At 41.2% G+C, this 20,556-nt stretch overlaps 1 protein-coding gene across 4 annotated transcripts in view; it reads right to left on the bottom strand.

Moving 5' to 3' along the window:
- LOC126279037 (mitogen-activated protein kinase 15-like) overlaps window positions 1–20,556 on the bottom strand; it is a 171,378-nt gene that overhangs the window by 67,784 nt on the left and 83,038 nt on the right. For all 4 annotated transcript variants that reach the window (XM_049979437.1, XM_049979440.1, XM_049979438.1 and 1 more), the window contains one exon: window positions 6,650–6,789. In XM_049979437.1, coding sequence (XP_049835394.1) covers window positions 6,650–6,789 — 140 coding nt within the window. The remainder of the gene's footprint in view (window positions 1–6,649; window positions 6,790–20,556) is intronic.

Genomic DNA, 20,556 nt, shown 5'->3' with positions numbered 1-20,556 from the left:
CAAGTTAAGTTATGCATCTGTCTGTTGCACTAACTTGTTCACTAATCATTTCTGCTAATGTCCAGCTTTCTCATGATGGCAGTTGCTACACCACTATGCAGTACACCACTCCTTACCTTTGTGGATGAAGTCACACACAACACAGGAAGAGGGGATGATACAAACCTTGAAAATTCTGATGCTCAAAGCAACAAGGGCACAGCCACTGAAATGAGATTAACAATGTTTTTCAATACTTACTGCATGGACTTTATTCACCACCACAACCAACTTTGTCCTCAACAAGTGTTTTCTCGGGTCGGATGACCTCAATGTGTTGTACAGTCAGCAACACATCACTATTGATGCCACCTCTCTGTACACCAACATCCTTTATGCTCATGGCCTTGCTGCTATTGAACACTACCTCTCCCAACGTACTTCTTACTTCATACACATTACTTCATTACTTATGCACCTTACCAACTATATCCTGTTACACAATAAGTTTTCCTGTGAAGGGAAAGTACGCTGTGGAATCGATGGCACACTCACGGGCACCCGCATGGCACTCTCGCACGTCAGCTTGTTTATGGGTCATCTATAGGAAACCTTCCTAGTTTCCTGTTCATTGACTTCCATGGGAGTCAGCACAGACACAAACAAGGAAGGAGAGAAGTTGTGATGGCCAGTGGCAGGAATCCAAAATGATCTGTACATAACACTTTAAGATTAATTGAACACATTATTTCTAAAAAGAAAAGAAACTTAACTTATTGTGCCTCCTACAGGCAATTACAGTCAACCACTATTACTACTCACAGATTGCAGGCTAAGTGTTGTCTTCCTATTATTCAGTGCTGATGCTCTCAAAGTTTGCGATCGAACCAGGCCGACCAGTGATGGGGGACTAATTAGATCAATATTGACAGGTGGTGTGTGTCTTCCTGGAGGTGTGGCACTGCCTGCTCTTTCCACTGATGTGTGGATGAATCCCTTCCTGATGGCATTTTGTGGCGCTACACTGGTCAGTGTGCAGTCGATGGTTTAGGAATGTATACTTCCCAAAACTCCCAACCCCTAGCCTGATTCAGATTCACTGATTGTACTTCATGATCTGGACTCAGGACCAAGACAACCTATCCTCATTCCTTCACAACCTCAACCCTTCTCTCCCATTCACTGCACCTGATCCTATTCCACCCAACGCGCCACCTTCCTGGATATTGACCTCAACATCTCTGATGGCTCTAGCCATACTAATGCCCATATTAAATCCACTAACTACCAATAGTACTTTCATTTTGACAGATGTCATCTCTTCCACACCAAGAAATCACTTTCATACAACCTGGTCACCTGTGGGTGACACATTTGCTGTGGTGACAACTACCCCCCACCCCAACCTCAAACCTAGCCCACAAACAGATTTCCCATATCATATCATCAAACATTACCAGTCTTTCCATCGTGACCAAAAATCAGCTACAAAGAAGCTTTATCTCATCACCCTGGACTGAAACAACTGAACCAATTCTTCATCAGGTCACTCATTATTATCTATCTCAATGCCCTGAAATGAGAGACACCTTACCCAAGATCTTCACCACCTTTCCTAAAGTATGTTCCATTCCCCAACATACACAGTATCCAACCACTTGTCAGAGGGGTTATATCCCCGTAGGAAACCAAGATGCAAGACATGCCCACTCCATCCACCCAGCAGTTCTCACTCCAGTCTGATCACAGGTTTATCCTACACTATCAGAGGCCAGGTCATCTGTGAAAGCAACCTTGTCATATACCAACTCTGCTGCAAACACTAGACAGATTTTTATGTCAGTGTGACAACCAACCAACTGTCCACTAGCCCGTGACAACCAACCAGCTGTCCACTAGCATGAATGGCCATTGTCAAACTCTTGCCAAGAACAAAATTGACCACCCAGTGGCGTAACATACAACTGAGTATAACATGCTCAGTTTCAATGACTTCATCATAATCTAGGCTCTCTGGATACTTCCCTCCACCACCAGCTTCTCTGCACATGGGTGTTACCTTTGTAACACATCCTTCACTTCCATAAATGTGCTGGCCTGGCCTAAATCTCCAGTAAGCCAGTGTCCCACATCCTGTATCCAACAGTTTCCCCTTCCTCCATCCTATCACTTCTGCTAGTCTTTCTATGTTTTGGATTTAAGGTTCATGAAACAGGGCACAGCATCCAACCTGAAGGTGTGCCACCTTAAAGACTCTCTGTGACATATTTGTTCAAATTTTCTCACTAGTTTGAAGGAAAACAATTGATTTCAAAGCTCACATCACTTGCAAGGTGAAGCAGGCTGATCCACTCATGAAGGCATGTTAATGGCTATTCCTCACAGTTAATGGGCCACTCCTCTGGTAGTTGGCATTTTGGCATGTTAGACTGTGGTGGTTTCAAAGTAACATTCAGAGCAAAGGCAGCATTGTAAATTTATCCCTTACAAACACCAAATGCACCCTTTGCAAAATTAGACAACAGCACTTTATTCAGTAAAGTTGACATCACAAAGGTATATTTTCAAATCCTCTTGTATGCAGCATCATAGCTCTTGCTAAATATGTCATATGGCCTATACCATTATAACTGCTACCACCACCACCTAAAAATGGATCTCACCTTATAATCCTACCTGCTGACAAAGGCTCCACTACTGTTGTTTTAAACTGCAGTGATTACCCGGCAGAAGGGCTCCACCAGCTGTCAGACTCATCCACTCACAAGCCCTGTTACGGTGGCCTCATTCCAGAAATCCAGCACGATCTCCTGTCTCTCTTCAAATACTTAGGCCCATCCCATAACCTCTCTTCTCATCCCTACCACTCCCTGCACTCCCATCTTCTATATGCTTCCTAAAGTCCATAAACCTTTGCAGGACACCCCATTGTGGCTGGTTACTGTGCCCCCTCTGAGAGAATCTCTGCTCTTGTAGACCAACACTTTCAGCTTATTACTTGCAACCTACGCTCTGATACAAAAGATACCAACCATTCTCTCTACTAACTCTCCACAATTCCTGTTCCTTTACAACATGGTGACCTGCTCACTACTATCGATGCCACCTCCCTTTAGACTAACATCCCTAATGTCCATTGTCGTACTGCTTTCCAAACACCAAGAATTCCAAATCCCTCATCAGGTTCAGATTCATTAATGACTTCTGTGTGATCTGTATTGACGGTGAGGATACCCTATCCTCATTACTTCAGAACCTGAACAGTTTCTCCCCCAATTCACTTCACCTGGTCTTATTCAATCTAACAAGCCACCTTCCTAGATGTTGACCTCCACCTCAAAGATAGCTACATCAGTACCTCCATCCATATCAAACCTACTAATCACCAGTAATATCTCCACTTTGACAACTTCCACTCATTCCTTACTAAGAAGTCCCTTCCATACACAGTGTAGCCACCTGTGGCCATCATATCTGTAGTGACAAGTTGTACCTCTTGAAATATACTGAGGATCTCTCTCTGAGGTCTTCACAGACTGTAATTATCCTCCAAACCTTGTACAAAAACAGGTCTCCCATGCCTTATCTCTCCAGTCACCCACCATGTCCCGAAGTCCCACCATCTAGCCACAGAGGAGCATTCCCCTCACGACTCAGTACCACCCAGGACTGGAGCAATTAAATCACATTCTCCACTAGGGTTTCGACATCTCTTGCTGTGCCCTGAAATGAGAAATGTCCTACCCAATATCCTTCCCACCCCTCCCACAGTGGTATTCCACCATCCACCAAACCTACACAATATCCTTGTCCATCCCTATACAACCCCTGCTCCTAATTCCTTGCCTCATCCCTCCAATCTCTGTAACAGATATAGATCCAATACCTGTCCTATACATCATCCTCCCACCACCACCTACGCCAGTCTGGTCACAAGCATACCTACCCCATCAAAGGCAGGGCTACCTGTGAAACAGGTCTTGTGATCTGAAAGTTGAGCTGCAACCACTGTGCTGCATTCTACATGAGCATGACAATCATCAGGTTGCCTGGCCACATAAATGACCACCAACAAGAAGCAGCTGGACTACCCTGTTGCTGAGCATGCCACTCAATACAAAGTTCTTCATTTCAATGACTACTTTACAGATTGTGCCATCTGGACCCTCCTCACAAACACCAGCTTTTCTTAATTGTGCTGGTGGGAACTATCCTTGCAATATATCCTACGTTCCTGTAACCCTCCTGGCCTCAACGTTCTTTAGTCATTGTCCTTACCCATCTAGCCTCTTTCCTGTTCCCATTCCAGCAATACACAGCCCTCTATTCTACCATCCCACTTACTTCTCACCTTTTCCACTACCCCCTCTTCCCTCTACCCCTGCCCTCAGTCTAACCTCCTGACTGCACCTAGCTGCCCCACCCTCTCTCTATCTCATCCCTGTATGCTCCCACAAACAGCACTTTACCATTCCTCACCCCTAACCTGCCCGCCCCTCCCCCCTGCCCAGCCTCCTCCTTACCCCCACCACCCCATTGCCTCTTCCAACATGCGCTGCTGCTTGCAGTCTGGCATCAGCTGCCAGCGACTGTGGTTGTGCATGTGAGAGCTGTGATTGTGTGTGTGTGTGTGTGTGTGGTGTGTGTGTGTGTGTGTGTGTGTGTTTTGTCTATTTTCAATGGTTGTCTTGTCAGCCAAAAGCTCGCTTCCTGACAACGTTTTTGCTGTGTCTCTCTGCAACCCAGCATGCCCACTATAAGGTGAGTAGCAACCATCCTTTTCATAATATTTTTATAGCTGCTTACCTTGTTGTATCTCTTCAGTCCATGATATATTTCAGTGTTTTATGGATCACTTGTCCAAGATATTCTCGAGTGTGCCTCATTATTTAATGACATTTAGTCACAAGTGCAACCCCAGACGATCACCTTCACAATGATGAGATTTTGTTCCAGAGGTTTGTGGAAAATTGACTCAAATCCAACCCACACAAGTGTATTTTCTTAAAACCATCCCTAACCTATTTTGGATTCAAACTTTGGCAATTGGACTTGAAACATTTAAGAACTACCTTGTGGCTGTCACCTGTAAAGAAATGATGCCCTCTGTGGTTTTCTAGCAACTTACAGGGCTATCCAGACTGCAATACAGTGAAATGGCGTCATGGTCTCCCATCTTTGCACTCTCTCAGATACACTTCACCACCGCCAGCACACATCTTCACCAAGGTCTCTCCCTTTGAGGTGGGCACCTCAGTGTGGGCCTGGCAGTTATGGTACCACCTAACCCAGATCAATGAGATAATCTTCATTTGCTACAGGTCCATGATGTATACTGTGGCCTCTGCCCATAGATTTTGCAGCACCATTGAAATCAATTTTGACTCCACCACCATGGTCAGCAGCCAACAGCTTGTCTGCCCCAGTGGACCCTCTGGTCTCATGATGACTTATGTATCTCCCATCGAGCCTCAGCATTCCAAAGCGATGCCCATGGACTTCGACCTGTCACTTTTCCCAGAGACAACTCCTTCATACCATGCACTGCCTGCATCATTTCCCCCAGCAGTCATGCTGGGTGGGGGAAGGAGACAGCAGGGGATGATATAGTGGCACCACATACAGTGACCATGGAAACCAAACAGCTGTCATGTCATTAACGAAAAATTCTGTGGTGCCATTACTCAGCAAGTTCTTGTCATTAGAAGCACCCTCTGACAGAACCATGGGACCATTTGGCATACAAGTTTGCCCATGGATGGTCTGCATCGGTTGTGAAGCAATCTGTGGAGTGTGCAGTGAATGTGTTACTGGTTTGGCTTAGGTGTTAATATTGTGGATTTTATTTGCCATATGCAAAACTTTGATGTGGCATGGACCCAGCTTTACTTTGGAATACGGACTTATGTTAGCTTGCACTGTTTCTGGTAAGGATCCTGTGTATACATCTCTTGTTGTAAATAAATCGGAGTAAGTCTCCTTAGTTTATTCATAACTCATCTCTTACATAAGTATCTGCCTAAATTTGTCTGTTGAGCTGAAGTGATTTCCAATGACATTTGATAAGCATGACCCACCTGCTGATATTTCACTTACTCTTCTAGTTCCTGTATTGATAGTAGAAGTTCTTTCTTTTTGTTTATGAGGCTTCTTAGGATTTGATGAAAGGTACTCATTGGGTACTTTTCCAGACCCATTGCTTTGTGCAACATGTACTTTGTGGTCTCACTAGTAGCTCATCTAACTGTGACTATATTTACTTTGCACTTACATCTTACACAGTACTTTACTCTAAAAATGTCTTGTGAAAATATTGGAAACAACTAGAACAGGATGGGTAATGCTTTGGCCGGAATGGATGCTTCTTTGAATTAGCTGTGTAATTCACCCCTTCCTAGATGCATTAAAATGTCAGTCACATCCATGTGTGGATGCTGGTCCTGTCTGACCATTTCTCTAAGTTCTGCATTAATATTTTCAAAACTTCATCCAGGGTTACTTGTACTGCTCAAAGAGTGAGATTATCTTTACATTAGTGTGATCAACTAGTAGATATAAAAGGTGTTGAACATATCTGCCATTGCAGAAATGTTAGGTTTAAAATATAGTAACCAACTAAGCAGAAAAACTAGTTCTCAGTTTATGAAATCATTTATTGTAAGAAACAAACCACTTTTTGATGGTGTTGGTAAGGCACTCATAATTCTTTCCATCTGGTTGATTGTCGATGATCCAGGAAATAGAGGTTTTCCCAAAAGCATCTCAGCCAGTATGCATCCCAAGCTCCACATGTCTATACCATGTGTGTATCTGTAGAACAAAGTTATCAACAAATGCAGAACTGGTAAATCTAGAATGGAATATAAATACCTAAATGAGGATACATATTACCCAATAAATATATTTTTGAATTTCATTGTTGCAATCGGTTCTAGCCCATCAACCACTTTCCCATAGTCACAACAGAGTACAATATCACCTTAATAACATGTGGTTAGTAGTCAAAAGTAATGCAGAACATGGTACAGCTTCTTAAACAACTCCTGAAATGGTTACTCATAAAATTAAGTTACTGCTTAATGAGAAAATAATAACAATAATAATAATAAATAAAATAATCCAGGGAAATTATTAACTGCTTACTCATATTTAATGTGCTGGTTTAGCAAATATCTTGAAATAATGTCAACAGATTGAGCTACTATTATTTTTTGCTAGAACTCGTGCTCCCTCAATCTTATCTTCCCCTGCAAGTCATTTTCTTGGACTGATAACAAAATGGGGAAAGTGTGATCAGAGGGAGAATGAAGCAAGGCTGCTGTCTCCCTGCTCTGCTCTTTCAGACATACCTAGAAGAAATTATTGAGAAGTGCTTAATTGGAAAAAAAATTAGTTTGTGTTGAAGGAAAAAGAATAGTATGTATATTATTTGCAGTCGATATGGTGTTACTAGCACGAAGTGAAAGTAGTGCAAACAAAATGTTAAAAGACCTGAAAGAAAAATATGATATGAAGATAAATAGGAAAAAAGAAACAAAGAGTGGTGGTTGTCAAAGGAAATAAAATAGCTAATATTAAGATATGGCAAATTAAAATTTTCAAAGTGACAGCTTTCAAATACCTAGAAAATATAATAATGGAAGATCAAATATGCCACCAGGATACCAAAGCTTTAATTGCAGTAGATATGGAAGCTGTCAATAGAAAGACAAACTTATTAAGTGGGAAGCTAGATAAAGAGCTCAAGAAATGACTAGGTACTGCGGCACTCCATGCAGTTGAAAGTTGAAACATGGTTATTGAGAAAAAGAGGACAAAAGGAGGTTGCAAGCATCTGAGATGTGCATGTGAAGGAGGATGGAAAGGATTAGTCGGGTGCAGAGAGTGACTGATGAATAGGTGCTGGAAAGAATAGTGAAGAGAAGAAAACTCTTGGAAGTTATAAGTAAAAGAAAAAAACTGGCTTGTTCACATGTTGTGATGCGACTGTTTGACAGTGAATGCATTGGAAAGTTTAATGTCTGCATTAAGAATGAAAGACAGGAAAAGATACAAGATGGTGGATGACATTAATGTGCCAGACTGTGAAACTAGGATTGTGTATGACAATCATAAATGCATTTTGCTTCATACCATTAACCAATTGATTGAAAAATATAAGAAAAAATTAGGTAAGACACTCAAGTGTTTGAAAGTATATGTCCACATCATCTGCAGAAAACGTTAACTGCATGGAGGAAAAAACAAACGAATATTATTGCAAAGGGACAAGTATCAAAGGAATCATGTGTAAAATGTAAAACAGCTGTGTAAAAGCAGACCCAAAGAATAAACTGTGGCTGTGCTTGAAGTGTTGTGTCCCAAAATTAAGCCTACAAGAAAGAAGCAAAGAAGAAATTGTTTCTGTGCTAACTACAGATGTACAAATATGGAAAGACAAAAACAAAAAGTTGCAACTTTCCAAAATGCACACTATTCACCAGGAAAGTCCAACAAACTGTAGTGTAATTTCAGCAGACAAGATGAACTACACCATTACTAATCTCGAAAGTAGCTCCGGTAAGATAAACGACTGAGACACACAGCACCAAGAAAAAAGAAGATGCCTTAATTGATACTACAAACCTTATTGAGCTTCAAAATTGACAAAAGAAAAGGTCGTACAAAAATTTGATGCTCCAGTCTTTAATGAAGATTCACAAGTATCTGCTCTTCATTCTGAAAGCCATAACAATGTACAGCCCCAATGTGTCAGAATATGAAATAGTAACAAAGTTTATTGTCATTGCTGACATCATAGTAGTGGGATTGCTACTTGGATCAATGACAAAAAGGTTGGAAATGCAACAGCATTTGTTAAGACTGTTGCTCCTGTGTCTGGAACAGGAAAACTCGTCTACTTGCCTGAAGTCATTAATTTAACTCATAATGATTTTTGTGTTGTTTGGAGGAGCAAATGATGTACTTAAAAAAGAAACCTCGAAAGCCACTGACAAGTTAAAAGTGTTTAGGACACTTGACTCATATAAATGTTCTGTTAATGACCATTCCACACTGATATGATTTTCCTCTGTAGTCATGTGTAAAAAAAGAGGTAAGTGCTGCAAATGTACTGTTCTCGAAAATGTGCACACAGTATGAAAATACAGAAACTGTATAGGACCTATATTTCATACTACACATGGACCACATTTAAATGGAGAGGGGAAGCAGCTTGTGATGAAAAAATAAACAGATGTGTCATCAAGAAATCAGAGATAAGACATAGAATATAAAAAAAAACAGATCCATCTCTACATCGCCTCCATTCACCAAAAAATCAATTATGTCCCTCTTATGCACAAGTGATCCACAGCTCACTGAAAGAAAATATTTGGACCTCAACAATTCAGGAGAAGACTCTACACTTGCACACAAATGATTTTTTTGTGGACAAATCCTTATCAAGCAAGAATAAGGTTAGTGGTGTAATAAAAATGGCCTTAGGAAACTCTAATATTAATGTAAAAATCAGTACTGGCAATCAAATAAATTGCACCAGTAAAGTTTTTCTAAAATTACCAAATATGCAGCAACCAGTCACAAAATCATGTTTTATTATTCACTTTTGCAAATTGATTTCAACGGATTAACAGCCATCATCGGTGCTTTCAACCAGTATGGGCCCTGAGTAGTAACACTGTCTTAAGCACAGGTCTTTCTGTTTGCCATCAAAATATTCAATCAATAACAAACAAAACTTTAAATGTACAGATTTTACTAAATACAGAACTCCACTTCATCAGTGTTCTGGGCATTATAGGGTCTGGCTAGATATTAACTGAATTGTCTCCTTTTTCTATACCAGGGTACACACTAGCAAATTACTTCTGGAGAAGCAGTTATAAAAATGGAGGTACTTTAATTTTCATCAAGCAAGTTCTAAAACATAAATCTATTAATAAGTTTCAGTATCTCAATGCAGAAAGGACCTCTGAGCTGGCTCTTATTGAAGTCAGTGTGGCAAACGTAGTGGCAGGAATTTATCTCTCCCCAAATGGAAATTTTGAGTCAATCCTAAATAAACTTGAATCTGTACTAAATAGGCTCCATCCCGACAAGAAATCAATAGTGCTGTGTGGGGATTTCATTAATGATTTTCTTGGAAGTAGCAAAAGAAAGAGCTACTGCTCAACCTCACAGTTACTGTCAAATGAAAACTGAAAAGTGTCCCCTAAAATAGAAAATCTCACTCTGAACCATGGCAACAAGAGTGTAACTGATTCTCAACACATCACAAATCTTTTCAGGTGTTACCCTGCAGATATCACAAATAATTTAACTATCAGTGACAAAACAGATACTACAAAGTGCAGTCATGTTCCTCTTCAATCTATGTTTGTGGAACAATTCCAGATGAAATCATCCATGTTGTATCAACTCTCAAGAAAATGTCATTAGGAACTGATGATATTCCTGACTGCATCGAAAAGCAATGTATTACAAAAATTTCACTGCAGATACAGTAAATTCATCTTTTCTGACAGGCATATTTTCAGATTGTTTAAAAATTGCTAAAGTTGTCCCTATTCATAAGAAAGGTGACAAATGAAATATAGAAAAGTATAGACCAATTGCCTTATAAGGCTTCAGTAAAATCATAGAAAAAAAAGAGAATGTCTGCTCTCATAGACCAACACCTTCAACCTATTACCCAGAACCTATCCTCCTATATAAAATATGCTAACCATTCACAGTTCCTGTCTCTTTACCACACGGTGCCCTGCTCATCACTACTGATGACACTTCCCTGTACACTAACATCCCTAATGCCCATGGTCTTACTGCTGTTGAACACTGCCTTTCCAGATGCCCTATGGATTCCAAACCAACAACCTACTTCTTAGTCTACATGACGAACTATATACTCACCCACAATTACTTCTCCTTTGAAGGCATTACCTACAAACAAATCCACGGTACGGCTGCGGGCACCTGCATGGCACCATCCTATGCTAACCTATACATGAGCCATCTAGAGGAATTCTTCCTAAAAACCCAGAATCCTAAACCCCTCACCTGGTTCGGATTCAGTAATGACATCTTTGCTATCTGGATTGAAGGTGAGGACACCTTATTCACATTCCTCCAGAACCTCAACAACTTCTCCCCCATTGGCTTCACCTGGTCCTACTCAACCCAACAAGCCACCTCCCTAGATGTTGACCTTCACCTCAGAGATAGCTACATCAGTACCTCCGTCCATGTAAAACCTACTAACCACCAGCAATACCTCCACTTCACCAGCTGCCACCCATTCCATACCAAGAAGTCCCTTCCGTACAGCCTAGCGACCTGTGGTCATTGCATCTGCAGTGATGAACAGTCCCTCTCAAAATATACCAAGGGTTTCACTGAAGCTTTCAATGTCCGTAATTATCCTCCCAACCTTGTACAAAAACAAATCTCCCATGCCTATCTTTCCAGTCTCCCACCACCTACCAAAGTACCACAGTCCGGCCACAGAGGAGTATTCCCCTCGTAACTCAGTACCATCCAGGACTGGAGCAACTGAATTACAGTCTCTGCCAGGGTTTTGATTACCTCTCATCATGCCCCGAAATGAGAAATGTCCTGCCCACTATCATTCCCTCCCCTCCTACCATGGTATTCCACCATCCACAGAACCTACACAATATACTCGTCCATCCTTACAAAACCCCTTACCTCATGGCTCATACCCCTGCAATAGACCTAGATGCAAGACCTGTCCCATACATCCTCCTACCACCACTTACTCCAGTCCGGTCACTAACATCACCTACCCCATCAAAGGCAGGACTACCTGTGAAACCAGTCATGTGATTTACAAGCTAAGCTGCAACCACTGTGCTTCCCTCTATGTAGGCAATGCAACCAACAAGCTGTCTGTCCACATGAATGGCCACTAACAAATTGTGGTCAAAAAACAAGTGGACCACCCTGTTGCTGAACACGCTGCCAAACATGATACTCCTCATCTCAATGACTGCTTCACAGCCTGTGCCATATGAATCCTTCCCACCAACACCACTTTTTCTGAATTGTGCAGGTGAGAACTTTCCCTGCAATACATCCTACATTCCCGTAACCCTCCTGGCCTCAACCTTCGTTAGTCACTGTCCTCACCCATCTAGCCCCTTCCCTGTTTTCATTCCAGCACTACACAGCCATAATTTCACCGCCACACCCAGTCTTTTAATTTATTTTTATTTCTCTCTTTTCCGCTACTTGCCCCCTCCACCCTTCGCACCTTCTCTCCTGCCCTCCGTCTAAACTGCAACACTTCATTGTCCACCACTCCCACCATACATCCCTCCCCCTCCCTGCCTCAGCCTCCTCCTGTACCCCCACCCAGTCACCAGTCCCATCACGCACTGGTGCTGCTGCTCGCAGTGTGGTTTCAGTCCTCTGAGACTGCAGACGCGTTTGCAAGTTGCATCTGTGTGTGTGTGTGTGTGTGTGTGTGTGTGTGTGTGTGTGTGTGTGTGGTGAGTAGCAACTTTACTTCTCAGGTATTGTTACATTCCATCCTGCATTTTCCATTGTTTGGTTAAAAATTTATTTATAATAGGTTAATGAACTTTTTAGAGAAAAACATACTGCTCACTGTTACACAGCATGGATTCAGGAAAAACAAATCAACAACTAGTGCTATCTACAAATTTATACACAATGCCATGCAAACATTGGACAAAAACGAAAGTGCCATTGGCATTTTTTAGACTTATGCCTTTGACACACTGGACCACAATGTACTGTTGGACAGGCTCCAAGCATATGGCATTAGAGGCACTGCACTTAAATGCTTCACATTGCACGTGACAAACAGGATACAGAAAATACAAATAAAACATGAACTAAACAAAAATACCTGGATATGTTTATAATTTCTAAAATGAGGAGTCCCTCATGGATCCACAGTTGTGCCAATCCTCTTTCTCCTGTATATCCATGACTTAGATTTAAATTTTGAGTCACACACAAATACTTTTTTTGCAGATGACATGTGCATCCTTATTACAAGGAACACCCCAAGTCAGCTCCAGACAGGTGCAAATAAAACTACAGCACAGCTGAATAGACGGTTTGAGAGGGATAAGCTACTGATAAACACCAAAAATCAACATGCCTAAATTTCTGTTTAAAAAGTGATGTATGCAACACCAGTGTGACAATAAACACCAACAAAATTTCATCTTCTCTGGAAACAATGTTTTTAGGCACACAACCTCAAAATAACTTCAAATGGCATACACATATTGTGCTGATATAAGCTGTCACCAGTACACCAGTTGACAAAAATGTAGCAGATCGATAGTAGGCACTGGATCAAGTGTGCCTATCAGGAGAGATGCCAAAGACAGACTTGGAAGCAACACGCTACCAACACCCTCTCAACCACAGGTATTTAGATTGCTGCCTCTGATCAGAGGGCTCAGTCTCACCAGCACAGTCAATCAGTCAGCCAGTCAGTCTCAGTCATCAGCTCACAGATGGACTGACTTCACTCACTACTCCAAGCTGGCATTTGCTGTCATTTATTCACAGAGTAGCACAGTTCAGCACAGGCTATGCCAGTACATAACATCCAGATTTGTGTCTATAGCAAGACTGCCGATACTGTCTGCAAGTACTGAACCTGTACCATGGCACACAGACCCTATTGAAGATAAGTAGCTCTCTGTTCATGTAAATAAAGAACCCTGTTAATCCACGTGGCCATTTATGTTGTAGAAAGAGGATACTGGCCACCAAACAATATCTTCTCCCTTGATGGCTCATAGTGGTAGACCGCTTTAGCAAGTTTCCATTTGTAGTGTCTATGGCTTCTACCAAATCATGCAGCACCATTCAAGTGTTGTCCTCCATATTTTCCATTGACGGTTTGCCAGAAGTGCTCGTGTTGGTCAACAGACCATAGTTCACTTCATGTGACTTTGAACAGTTTTGTGAACGAAATGGCCCTCGTCATCTAACAAGTGCTCTGTTTCACCTGTAGTCCAATGGAGAAGCAGAACACTTAGTACCCAAACACGGGAATAGGTGCTGTAACTCTTTCTCACTTCCCATCACTCCCACCATGAGACCCATGAGGCGGAACTTCTGCATGGCCCCCGCCATTGGATGGTGCTACACTTGCTACAACCATCACAGCATCTGGTGCCATCATTGGTCCACAAGTATCACTTTGTGCCCCACAATCTTATTTTTTTCAGGGTATATGGTAACCATGGGCGCTGGGAAAGAGGTATGATCCAGGAACACATTGGCTCTTTTATGTACTTGATTGCAGGCCCAGATGGTTTGCAGTGCCACAACCAGAATCACATTTATGCATGTCATTTTCCCCATGATTCTGCAGCTTTTCTTCCCCCAGATTCAGGGCTTCAAGGGACATTGCGCCCTTCGTAGCCACCCACTGGTGCCATGAGGGAACCCCAGGAGGAGTGGATCAATGATGCACCCTCACCCCTGCCGTCCCGTCCCCCCCTCTCTGACCCAATAGACCTGGACCCACCACCGCCATCGACAGGACACGCAATTGCTCCAGGACACACCCTCAGGTCTAGGTGTGTGCCCTAGCAGTGGTTTTCAGGAGGATGTTCCTCTTGTCTCGCAAGCCAGATGATGGGAGCAGTCAGAAGAACGTCTTCCTCCACAGTCATGGCTCACTTCCAAGCACATTGCCAAGTTCATCATGTTAAAGGCACAGTAAAGTTACAATACTTTCTTTTGATTGCAGGGCCCCCAGTGGTCAGGTTAATACAAAAACTATTCCCAACCATGTCTCCCAATGAACTTGCCTATGACCAAGTAATCACTGCATTAACTCAGTACTATGACCAGCTAGCCCAAGTAGCTGTCACTAGATATCAGTTCTTTCACTTGCAGATGTACCACCAATGGTACACAGAATAAACAGTCATGACTATTAGGAAGCATAAATTTAAGTGTAATTGCGGCAACTTTTACAGTAATCTCATGATACGTGATACTATAACGTTCAATCTCCCAGATATTAGAGTGTGGGAATAGGTCTTACAGTACTCTGATCCATCACTTTCCAAAGTATTTTAAATCTTAGAACAATATGATCTGGGTGCCATAGTGGCTGATAAGTTTGACCAGGCATGATTTGTTGGGTCAAGTCGCCCCTTGCTTGAGACCGCCCCAAGCAGTCGCAACAACAAGCATGTACACAGCCGTGTGGACAGCCACATAGATATGTAGGCAATTTAGTGAAGTATTGTCCTAGATGTTTTGCTTGCCATAAAAGACAGGACTGCCCATCAGGTAACGCATTTGTTACACATGTAGAAAAAAAAAGCCATGTCCAAGCAGTTTGTTTGCAATGGCACAAATATGCCAATTTTGCCCTCTCCCAGAAAAAAACAGGCTCATGGACAGGCAGTGAACAATGTGTATTCAAAACCTGCAACAGGTTCTGGCAAAAGTAAGATTCAGGTTGTGCCTCCTCCTTGACCTAGTGCTGTGCAACAATGTTCAAACAAACTGTTTGTCTCATTATGAAGTGCTGGCCATAGTGCCAACTTTCAGTTACACACAGGTGCCTCAGTAACTTTGCTTAATCATGCCATGTATAAACAGTTAGGCTCACCACACCTTTCTAAATCTAGCAAGCACCTCACTGCTTACAACAGACAGGAAATCCCAGTACTTGGACAGCGTAATTTGCCTGCCACTTAGAGATCTCACTCCAGGACAATGAATTTTACTGTGTTGAAATCAAGAGACAGTGAAAACATATTTGGATTAGATGCCTTTCATTTGTTTAGAGTTGGCATCCAGAACAATGTACTTTCAATATTGGCTTTTGCACCAAAAGGGTGCTGCCTATCCTGTCTGCCATATCATTTATGTATACAGAAAATAGCAGTTGTCTTATCACACTTCCCTGGAGCACTCCTAATGTTACCCCTATCTCTGATGAACACTTTTTGACAAGGACAACATACTGGGTTGTATTACTTAAGAAATCTTCGAGCCAGTCACATATATGGGAGCCTATTCCATATGCACATCTGCAGTGGGGTACCATATTGAACGCTTTTTGGAACTCTAGAAATATTGAATCTACCTGTTGCCCATCATCCATAGTTCACACTATATTGTGAGGAAAAAAGCAAGCTGGGCTTCACATGAGCAATTCTGTCTAAAGCCATGCTGATTCATGGATATGAGCTTTTTGGGTTTTAGGAAATTTATTATATGCAAACCAAGAATATGCTCTATAATTCTGCAGCAAATCAATGCTAAGGATATTGGTGTGCAATTTTGGAGGTCCATTCTTTTACCCTTCTTGTACACAGGAGTCACCCGCACGTTTTTCCAGTCGTTTGGCACGTTGCACTGGTCGAGACATTCATGATAAATGCAAACTAAGTAAGGGGCCAATAATGTAGAGCACTCTTTTTAAAATTGAATTGGGATTCCATCTGGATCTAGTGACTTATTTGTTTTCAAGTCTTCCAGTTGTTTCTCCACAGCAGTGCTGCTTATTATTATGTCACCCATAAGACAGTCTGTGTAATGGTCAAACACGTTTATATGATCCTGCTGTGTGAACGATTTTTTAAATGTGGAATTATAAAACTGTGGCCTCCCTTTTTTTATCTTCTGCTGTCAAACCACACTGGTAAACAAGCGACTAAAGAAAGCCTAAGCCCACTTAAAGATTTTATGTACATACTAGGAAACTGTATGTATGTTAAAAAGAATTTAAAAGATGTTCATGTCCAGTCAGAAAGGACATAAGATACAAAGTTCCACAATAAACAGTGGTATACAAATATACAATAGTCTTCCACATTAGGTAAAAATCATATCATCATTCACACTCTTTTATAAAACCCTAAGGACATTCTTATTTGATCACTGCTTTTATTCAGTAACAGAACTTTTAGAACATTTGAGATGCAAGCGACTTGAAGCAAGATAGTGCAGCTACTGCAAGCAGTGCAAGCACTTTTGTAGATAAAGCTAAAATTTATGTATCTACTGAAATAATACTGTATTCTTACTGTGTTATGTTACTGTTTTGTTTTATGTTTGTGCTGTGTCCCTGTATCTGGAAATGCTTTTTTGTTGAATGAATAAACAAATAAACTGAAGGATCTGGAAGCTACAAGGAAATGAAGAGAGTAGCAGAATACAGAAGAGCAAAAAGAACAGCCATGTGAAGACCTACCTTTCGGTAGAACACATAATATTGATAATGATGATGATGACGATGATGATGATGATGATGATGATGATAATGATAATGATAATAAATACAAATGCCTGAAGTGATAATTTTGCAACATGAAGTCACCCAAGCAATTAATTCTACTCACAATTGAAAAGCCCCTGGAAAAGATAAAATAGCAAATTTCTGGCTAAAGAAGTTCACCTCAACACATTCACATCTAACTAAATTATTTAACATGAATATAATAGAGGGAAACATTCCACATGGGAAAAATATATCTAAAAACAAAGATGATGTGACTTACCAAACAAAAGCGCTGGCAGGTTGATAGACACACAAACAAACACAAACATACACTCAAAATTCTAGCTTTCGCAACCAATGGTTGCTTCTTCAGGAAAGAGGGAAGGAGAGGGAAAGATGAAAGGATGTGGGTTTTAAGGGAGAGGGTAAGGAGTCATTCCAATCCCGGGAGCGGAAAGACTTACCTTAGGGGGAAAAAAAGGACAGGTGTACACTCGCACACACACACACATATCCATCCGCACATACACAGACACAAGCAGACATTTGTAAAGGCAAAGAGTTCGGGCAGAGATGTCAGTCGCGGCGGAAGTACAGAGGCAAAGAAGTTGTTGAAAGACAGGTGAGGTATGAGCAGCGGCAACTTGAAATTAGCGGAGGTTGAGGCCTGGCGGATATCGAGAAGAGAGGATATACTGAAGGGCAAGTTCTCATCTCTAGAGTTCTGACAGGTTGGTGTTAGTGCGAAGTATCCAGATAACTTGGACGGTGTAACACTGTGCCAAGATGTGCTAGCTGTGCACCAAGGCATGTTTAGCCACAGGGTGATCCTCATTACCAACAAACACTGTCTGCCTGTGTCCATTCACGCGAAAGGATAGTTTGTTGCTGGTCATTCCCACATAGAAAGCTTCACAGTGTAGGCAGGTCAGTTGGTAAATCACATGGGTGCTTTCACACGTGGCTCTGCCTTTAATCATGTACACCTTCCGGGTTACAGGACTGGAGTAGGTGGTGGTGGTGGGAGGGTGCATGGGACAGGTTTTACACCTGGGGCGGTTACAAGGGTAGGAGCCGGAGGGTAAGGAAGGTGGTTTGGGGATTTCATAGGGATGAACTAAGAGGTTACGAAGGTTAGGTGGATGGCGGAAAGACACTCTTGGTGGAGTGGGGAGGATTTCATGAAGGATGGGTCTCATTTCAGGGCAGGATTTGAGGAAGTTGTATCCCTGCTGGAGAGCCACATTCAGAGTTTGATCCAGTCCCGGAAAGTATCCTGTCACAAGTGGGGCACTTTTGTGGTTCTTCTGTGGGAGGTTCTCGGTTTGAGGGGATGAGGAAGTGGCTCTGGTTATTTGCTTCTGTACCAGGTCGAGAGGGTAGTTGCGGGATGCGAAAGCTGTTTTCAGGTTGTTGGTGTAATGGTTCAAGGATTACCCCTAAGATAAGTCTTTCCGCTCCCGGGATTGGAATGACTCCTTACCCTCTCCCTTAAAACCCACATCCTTTCATCTTTCCCTCTCCTTCCCTCTTTCCTGAAGAAGCAACCATTGGTTGCGAAAGCTAGAATTTTGAGTGTATGTTTGTGTTTGTTTGTGTGTCTATCAACCTGCCAGCGCTTTTGTTTGGGAAGTCACATCATCTTTGTTTTTAGATATAAATTATTTAACAGTTACATTGCAGACACATACACATTCCCTGATACACTTACACATGGAATAACTTATCTGAAACCTCAAGATCAAGCAAACCCTGCTAAATATCACCGCATAACATGCCTACCAACAATATACAAAATATTAACTTCAGTCATTACACAGAAAAAATGACACATACAACACAGAACAAAATTATAAATGAAGAACAAAAAGTCTGTTGCAAAGGAGCATGAGGATGTAAAGAGCAACTGATAATAGATGCAGAGGTAACATATCAAGCTAAAACTAAACAAAGGTCGCTACACTACGCATACATTGATTACCGAAAAGCTTTTGATAGTGTACCCCACTCATGGTTACTACAAATATTGGAAATATACAAAGTAGATCCTAAATTGATACAGTTCCTAAGCATAGTAATGAAAAATTGGAAAACCACACTTAATATCCAAACAAATTCAAATAATATCACATCACAGCCAATACAGATTAAGCGTGCAATATACCAAGGAGACTCATTAAGTCCTTTCTGGTTTTGCCTTGCTCTGAACCCACTATCCAACATGCTAAATAATAAAAATTATGGATACAATATTACTGGAACATACCCACACAAAATCACACATTTGCTATACATGGATGATTTAAAACTACAGGCAGCAACAAATCAACAACTCAACCAATTACTAAAGATAACAGAAGTATTCAGCAATGATATAAATATGGCTTTTGGAACAGACAAATGTAAGAAAAATAGCTTAGTCAAGGGAAAACACACTAAACAAGAAGATTACATATTGGATAACCACAGCGACTGCATAGAAGCAATGGAAAAAACAGATGCCTATAAATATCTACGATACAGACAAAAAATAGGAATAGATAATACAAATATTAAAGAAGAACTAAAAGAAAAATATAGACAAAGACTAACAAAAATACTGAAAACAGAATTGACAGCAAGAAACAAAACAAAAGCTATAAATACTTGTGCTATACCAATATTGACCTACTCATTTGGAGTAGTGAAATGGAGTAACACAGACCTAGAAGCACTCAATACACTTAAACTATCACAATGCCACAAATATAGAATACATCACATACATTCAGCAACAGAAAGATTCACATAAATTAGAAAGGAAGGCGGAAGGGGATTTATCGACATAAAAAACCTACATTATGGACAGGTAGACAATTTAAGAAAATTCTTTCTAGAACGAGCAGAAACTAGCAAAATACACAAAGCAATCACTCATATAAATACATCGGTTACACCACTGCAATTTCATAACCACTTCTACAACCCTTTAGATCACATAACATCAACAGATACGAAGAAAGTAAATTGGAAAAAGGAAACACTACATGGCAAGCACCTGTATCATCTAACACAGCCACACATCGATCAAGACGCATCCAACACTTGGCTAAGAAAAGGCAATATATACAGTGAGACGGAAGGATTCATGATGGCAATATAGGATGAAACAATAAACACCAGATATTACAGCAAGCATATTATTAAAGATCCCAATACCACAACAGATAAATGCAGACTTTGCAAACAACAAATAGAAGCAGTAGATCACATCACTAGCGGATGTACAAAACTAGCAAATACAGAATACCCCAGAAGACATGACAATGTAACAAAAATAA

The sequence above is a fragment of the Schistocerca gregaria genome, chromosome 6 (assembly GCF_023897955.1).
Source record: "Schistocerca gregaria isolate iqSchGreg1 chromosome 6, iqSchGreg1.2, whole genome shotgun sequence".
Lineage (NCBI taxonomy): Eukaryota > Metazoa > Arthropoda > Insecta > Orthoptera > Acrididae > Schistocerca > Schistocerca gregaria.
This window is presented reverse-complemented; position numbering and strand designations above follow the sequence as displayed.